Source organism: Acinonyx jubatus, chromosome B1 (assembly GCF_027475565.1).
Source record: "Acinonyx jubatus isolate Ajub_Pintada_27869175 chromosome B1, VMU_Ajub_asm_v1.0, whole genome shotgun sequence".
NCBI lineage: Eukaryota > Metazoa > Chordata > Mammalia > Carnivora > Felidae > Acinonyx > Acinonyx jubatus.
The window spans coordinates 133239221-133246350 of record NC_069382.1 but is presented as its reverse complement, the minus strand read 5'-3'; the positions used below and the strand labels follow the sequence as shown (position 1 = coordinate 133246350).

General features: G+C 54.4%; 1 protein-coding gene across 1 annotated transcript; it reads right to left on the bottom strand.

Moving 5' to 3' along the window:
- Positions 1 to 959: 959 nt before the first annotated feature.
- Positions 960 to 6345, bottom strand: NKX6-1 (NK6 homeobox 1). The gene is made up of 3 exons (XM_027059933.2): positions 5527 to 6345; positions 3599 to 3771; positions 960 to 1370 (listed from the first exon to the last, which is right to left on the bottom strand). The coding sequence occupies exons 1-3, from the start codon at positions 6194 to 6196 to the stop codon at positions 1110 to 1112; spliced, it is 1104 nt and encodes a 367-aa protein (XP_026915734.1). The 5' UTR covers positions 6197 to 6345; the 3' UTR covers positions 960 to 1109.
- Between the last annotated feature and the right edge of the window lie 785 nt (positions 6346 to 7130).

The window sequence follows — 7130 nt, the reverse complement described above, 5'->3', positions numbered from 1 at the left end:
TCTTATGATACAAAACACTTCAAATTCAATTACAGCAACTAAATGGATTTTTATGTTTCTGACCCAGAGCAGTTGTAACAATTCCCACCATCTACTTTAACACGCATTTTTATCAGAAAGGAATTAAATTAAATACAAGCTATTGTAGCCCCTCCCTCCCCAATACTTTCTTTAAATCACTAATAAATAGCAACAAACGACTGTGCAATTTCAGAGAGGAACAGAGAGACAGGTCTGAGGCCTTCCCTGGTTCCACGTCTTCTACGTCAAGTCCTGGAGGCTGGAGCGGGGCTCGGGGCCAGGAGGTGGTCAGGGACCAACAGGAAGGGACAAAGGGAAAAGTGAGATTGAACAAATCCAAACCCGGGAGAGGAGCGAGAGGAGAGGGGGTGGAGTAGGAAGGGGGGGGGGGGGGGGGGAAACATTCTTCTCTGCGCTTCTCAAATTAAGTTCAAAATAAAAGGAAAACGTGTGGTTTGAGTAGCTCTTAAAGGGGGTAAGGGTGAAAGAAGGAAGGCCGTCTTTTTATACCAAATTCAAAAAGGCATTTTACATTTTAAATATTCACAATAAAGTAACTTCTAGTCAGTGTGACTCACGATTTATTTACAAAGAGCCTTCAACAGGTTGCTTTAGTCGGCACAGCACTTTGTGGGGGGCCCATCTGGGGCGGCCGCCCGCCCGCGTGGCTCTGCGGTCCCCGCGCCGGGTGTGGAGCCTCGAAGAACACCTCTGGGCGCCCCCGCCCCGGCCGCCCGCGGGGCCTCGGGCGCGAGGGGACGGTGCGGGCCCCGCGGCAGCTCCCGCCCGGGGGACGCGTCTGGGGGCCCGAGCGGGGCTGGGAGGGTGGCCCGAGGCGGGTTTCGGTTGCGTTATCTATGCAGTGCATTTCGTGGACTTCTCTGCCTTCTCCTCCGCCCCCGAGTGTCTCTCTCCCCCTGCCCCCCTCAACTTGTAGGTTAAAAAAATAGATATGTACATCTCAGAAAATAGCAAAGGGCCCCGGCAGGGGGCCGGGTCCTCGGGGCCCCGAAGGGCGGGAAGGCGGGGCGCGCGCGGTCCCCGGGGCGGAGGCCCGAGGCCGGGCAGGCGCCGGGGGCGGCGAGCGCTCAGGACGAGCCCTCGGTCTCGGACGCGTGCAGCAGGAGGCCGCCGCCGCCGCCGCTGCTGGACTTGTGCTTCTTCAGCAGCTGCGTGATCTTCTCGTCGTCCGAGTTGGGGTCCAGAGGCTTGTTGTAGTCGTCGTCCTCCTCCTCGTTCTCCGAGGCCCCCTTGAGCCGCTCGGTCTCCGAATCCTGCTTCTTCTTGGCCGTGGCCATCTCGGCCGCGTGCTTCTTCCTCCACTTGGTCCGGCGGTTCTGGAACCAGACCTGAGGGCCAAGAAAGGGGAGGCGAGGGGAGACAGTGGGGGAAGGAATTGAAGGCCAGCCGCTCCGGGCACACGCTGCTTTGCCCACTTGCCCCTGGTCATTCCTGCGGGCGGGCCCTTGACAGCCCGCCACCCTCCCTCAGAGACCTCCCTTGTTTGGGCCGCCAAAGTCCGTCTCCACCGCCCCAGCTCCCTCCGGGTGTCAGGCACCGACCAACGGCCTGCCGTTGCCATAGCGATAGGAACACAAGAGTATTGAAGTTGTCAGTGAGCGATCTCTCAGAAGAGAAAAAACTTGGACACTGAAAATAAGTTCCCCTAAAAACGAGTCTGCTTTCCTCTCTCCAGTCGGAACGCGAGAACTTCTCACCTTCCTAAATTTGACTTATCATGACTGTGATTTTATTTGCTATTTACTTTCTGAGATTAAGACTTTCAAACAGCCTGAAGTGTACTTGCTGTTTGGTGTGATTTCCGGGAGAAAGCACAGCATTCGGCCCCATCACCTCTGCTCTCCTTTTCACGTTTGGATATTTGTCTCTTTCACGTATCTCAAGGCTGAATCCACACAAACACGGTAGGTAAACGCGCCCCTCCCCATTTACACTTGTAATGTACCATGTAAAGTTAAAAAAAAAAAAAAAAAGATTTGCCAAGACCGGAAATCTCTAATCACTAATAATAATCAATATGAATGCATGAAAATATTGAATAGGTTAGCCAAAATCATCACAGAAGTTTGTGTGTGTCTCTCTCTCTGACTTAAATGTTTTTCATAAAACCAAATCAAGCTAGAATTTTCATTAGTTATTTTTTAAAAGTGAAATTTTGCTGATTACATTACTTCCCACTGTTAGCATGCCTAGTCTTTCAAATATTATTTTAATTTGTTCCTCTCCAGGACATGTATTGTATATAACAAATATTTTAAGCCTATTCACAATGTTTGAGATCATGTTTGATATACATATTTTAACCTAAAGCATCAGCCATAAGCAACCAATTTCCCAAACATTATCCTCTCTTTATGCATCTCATCCATTTTCTCATCCGTTATGTATTTTATCTAGAGAATCAGAATTGTGAAGAAAGCGATTTTTATTTTCCTTATACAGCTATAATAATTCACTTCCAGCCACATAGACATATTTACGGTGACAAATGAAGACTTCCAGATTACTGTGGTAGGCTCTGTACCAACCACTGCAAAAATAATTTTAACTGTGATGGTATTCTAATGGTCACATACAAAATCACTCCTGAAATGCATTTTATGATGCTTGCCCCCCGGGGGAAATACACTCTAACCAGCAGACGTGGCTAACAGTTATTCCTACTTAATTTAAGAAGCAACAATATTACTAATGAAAACAGACACTCTCCCCCCCGCCAAAAGTCCCAACTATAATAAACTGAAGAAGAGAAACAAAAGGGAATACAGGAAATATAGGAAACCGTTAGGTTTCATTTACCTTGATGGCTCAATCCTTTTATTTTTCAGGGAAAGATTTCTCAGATTTGATTCCCTGGAAATATACTGTATAACTCAATTATAAGATGTGACATTTTAATTATAAAATGTCACAGACTGTAATATATCTCACAAGTGTTGATAAACTTAGAATTCTTTCATAATACAATAATAATGTCAATTCATTTGGAAAATTGCTATTCCAAAGTTATGGCCTTCAACTAAACTAAAAGTAGATTCATCCTTGCAAAGTGGTTGGATCCTGTGGATATTGTTTTAACCTGCTAGTTAATATAGTAGCTCTATCAGGTTGATTTACATCAGGAAATCATATAACTCGCGGAGCCTGAATTGACAAACAAAAGCTTGAATATCCTTACAAATAGAATAAATAGGAGCTATCTAACTGGCCTGATCTATTCTCAGGGCTGATATTTCGGTAATGCTTTTATTCTCTAATAATGGCGAGTTCCCCTAGCACATGCTGCTATCTAGATTAACCTAATTTCAAAGGCGGGGGCTTGATTCCTTTTGTTCATCAACAGTTTGCCCGCCTGGAGACCCCAGGGCCTTTGTAAGCCCCACTCCCACCCCTTTCGCTGATTTCATCTTCTCCCCCGGCTCCTCAGATCCGCACCCCCGGACGGCTGTTTGTTAGAGGGTGTGCGTGTGTGCGTGTGTATGTGCGTGTGTGTGTGTGTGCGCGCGCGCGCTGGGGATTGGAAGGACATCCCTCGACGTTTGCAAGGTCCACTCACCTTGACCTGACTCTCCGTCATTCCCAGCGAATAGGCCAAGCGAGCCCTCTCGGGCCCCGCCAAGTATTTCGTTTGTTCGAAAGTCTTCTCCAAAGCGAAGATCTGCTGGCCCGAAAACGTGGGTCTCGTGTGTTTTCTCTTCCCGTCTTTGTCCAACAAAATGGATCCTTGATCTGCAAGAACAGATAAACAAGGGAAGGGGAAAAACGATCGTTTACAAGCGGCTCCACTGAAAATAAACGAACTCAAAAAACAATGTTTTTTGGAAAGCTTATTCTTCGGCAGACATCAGAAGTATCTGGCGCTTCCAGCCCCACCGCGCGTCTCTCTTTGCCTTTTTACGCCCACCTGTTTTTAAAAGCCGGGTGTGTTTGGAACAGCAGTAAATAACCTTCTACGGAGCACAGACGTCAAACAGAAAGGGAGCGCATTGCTGAAGTTTGCCGGAGTCGAATCGCCAGGACCGAGTAAATTGAGATGCGGGGGGAAAAAAGCCCTTCTCGCCTCCCAGTCCAGTCGGTGCTCGCTTGGCCCCGGGGACTTTGCATGAGGATGGCTAGTTTTGTTTTGTTTTTCCTTGAACGCTTTCCTAACCTGTGTCCGCACAACAAAGGGCGCCTTGTTTTTTGCACACAAGAGAGCTAAATCGCCCCCAAGTCTAACTAACGCCGCTGCGGCCGAGGGGGGAGGGGGTGCCGCCTTTGTTGGCGGTCCCTACTTGGCCATCAAAACGAATACAATAAAGTCTCCCCGACACCCTCACCCTCCCAGGCCGCCCTCAGTCCCGAGACTTCCCAAGGGAGACCCCACTTGGCTCCCGCAACTTATCTTAGTTACTGCCGCTCAGCCACACCAAAAGAGGTCTGGAGACTTAATGGAAACTTGGAGCACTTGGTCAAAAGCAAAGAACAGAGCAGGAAAAAGACCTGGGCAGGGCCTCGAACTTCACCTGGAAGACTAGGAGCATCCGCGGCGGTGGCCAACTACCCAGACAATTAGACTGCGGGACGCCTCGGTTTCAAACAAGGTCTTGGTGGCATGTGCATATTCCCCAGTCCTTCTCCCGCCACTTCGTTCTTCCTCTGGTTCATTTTCGTGTTAGGATGTTGAGGGCCACGATGCCTCTCAATATGTTCAGGCCCAAGGAGTCCCAGCCCTTCGCCACCCCCCCCCCCCCCCCCCCCCCCCCCCCCCGCCACACACACCGGGGGGCCGAGGCAGGTGAGAAAGCTGAGGCCCAGAGGAGAGGAATGGCCCGCATTGACGGCGCTTGCTCCTGCTCCTGCCTCTGGCCTGTCTTCAATGGGCTCACACGGCCCGAGTGTACTGGAAAGGGGGAGTGGGGGTGGGCTCCTCGAAGGCAAAGAGGTTAGGTGGGGACACCCTGGGCCGAGACGCACAGCAAATACATGCGCTCTGCTCAGGGCTGTGGAGGGCTTGCCGCTATCGTTCCCCACAGATTCTCAGAGAAGCCAGTTAGGCTGGCGGAAGGTGGAGTGGGGCCCTGGCCGACAGGCGGGAACTGAGAAAGCAGGGGTGTAAGCGGGGGCGCAGTGGCCTCTCCTGCCCTTCCCACCTCTTAAACCCAGGCCGGGCCTGAGTTTCCCCTCAGGCTGTTCCAGAGTAGCCAGGGCCTCGGAGGACACACACGCCCAGTACCGCGTTGTTTTCAACACGGACGCACGCACACCCGCTCCGCGAGGCTTGCTGGACACTTGGAGAGAGGGGGGGGCGCTTGGACGCAACCACGCGAGCTCAGGAAAGCCAGAATCCCTCAACGAATGCCCTGACCCAGCCTAAATCTTGCGATTCTGGGGCTGCCAAACTACTAGGGAGCCAAGAGAGTGCACCGATCCCCATGCACACCAGGGGCCAGGACCCAAGAGCGGGCAGAACACGCACAGCTGGACTCAGGGGATCGTACTCACGAGGGGTGCAGGCCAGGCGCGCGTCCCTCCAGGGTGGGCTCTGCATAACTCCTGGCCAGAAGATGGGCGTCCGGCCGGGCAGCTCGGCCAGCGGCTTGGGGTACCGACCTACGGCGGCCACCGCCGCAGCGCTGGGGCTGAAGTAGAGCCCGGGCGGTGGCGGCGGCGGACTCAGGCTGCTGAAGCGGGGCAGGCCGGCCAGCAGCCCCGCTGGGGATGAGGCAGCGGCTGCTGCAGCCGCGGCAGCCGCGGCAGCCGCCGAAGCGGAAGAAACGGAGGTGGACGAGGAAGAGGAGGAGGAGGACCCCGAGGGCGAGGCGGAGGGCAGGGCGGCCCCTGAGGCCACCGGCATGGAGGGCCGGCTCAGGATGTCGTTGATGCCGTGTGGAGTGGCGGCTGAGAGCTGCTGTGGGGGGCTGCCCAGGGACGAGAGCCCCCCCGCGGTCGGGGGCTTCAGGCTGCCTGGGTTGTGAGCGCCCAAAGGCGGGGAGGGCGACGACGAAGAAGACGAGGAGGACGAGGAGGAGGGGGGGCCGGCGGGCAGCGGGGGGTACGCCGCGGGGTACAGCGGGGTCTTCATTTCGGCCATGCTGTGCAGGGCAGCCAGGGGCGGGCTGCTGAGCAGGAACGCGCTCTGCCGGGTGCCCTCCATCGCCCCCACCGCTAACATCCCACGGCCAGGCCGGAGCCGTCAGCCACACAGCGAGGGCGCCGGCCGGCGTCCCGGCGGGGCTCAGGAGAGTGAGAAGTGCCGAGGGCGCGAGCGTGGAGTTGCTCCGCGCTCCCGGAGGCGACCTGCCAAATGGGCCGAGAACGCCGCCGCCGAGAGTTGCTCTCGAAGCTGCGCAGCAGAAATGTCCAAACACGCCACTGGAGAGGCGGTGGCTCGCGGAGATCAGGGGGCGTCCGGGCGCGTTTGGATGTCCTTTCGCTCCTGGAGTTCCTGGATGCAATCTTGGTCTCTTCTCTCTTCCCACTTTTCCTTGCCTCTCAATGTGCACTACTTCTCATCTTCTCCCCCCAGAGAAATAAGCAAAACAAAACCCAGGCCGGCCCCAGAGTTTGCAACAAAGTTAAGAGTCACCGAATCTCCGCTTTGATGTTGGAGTGTGGGGACTGGATCGCTTTCTTTGGGGAGGTTCAAAGGACTCCAGGTTCCGCCGGACGCGCTCCTCTAATCTTACTTGGCTGCTCTGCTCTTTCGCGGCGAAGCTGATTCGCACTTGGCGCTCGCTGCGCGCCGGGAGAGAGCGCATCCAGCCCGCGGGAGGATCTCGCCTCTGCGCGGACTTCCTCCGCCGGTTCTGCCCGGGGCCGATGTGCCAGAAAGGGCAGTGCCACTAATCCCCGCCGCTCCCGGATTCGGCGCGCCAACCCGCCTTCTCCTCTGGGCCACTGGGCACTAGAGTTACAATATTGAAAAGAAAAGCGGGGAGAAAAGAACAGAAAAGAAAAGACTAAGTGCGAAAAGTCTGACGGCTTCGGTTACGGCTCCGCTCGTCTGTCCACTTCTGCAAACGGGCCTGGCGACCCCCGCCCCACCCCCCCAGCACCCTCTCTTCTTCTCACTCTCCGCCTTTGCCTCTCCTCTCTCGCATTTCTTC

Coding starts and splice junctions, on each gene's coding strand:
- NKX6-1 (XM_027059933.2), bottom strand. CDS start 6,196: ATGTTAGCGGTGGGGGCGATGGAGGGCACCCGGCAGAGCGCGTTCCTG. Junction 3,772..5,526: donor GCGCCTGGCCTGCACCCCTC/GTGAGTACGATC, acceptor CTGTTCTTGCAG/ATCAAGGATCCATTTTGTTG. Junction 1,371..3,598: donor TGACGGAGAGTCAGGTCAAG/GTGAGTGGACCT, acceptor CTTGGCCCTCAG/GTCTGGTTCCAGAACCGCCG.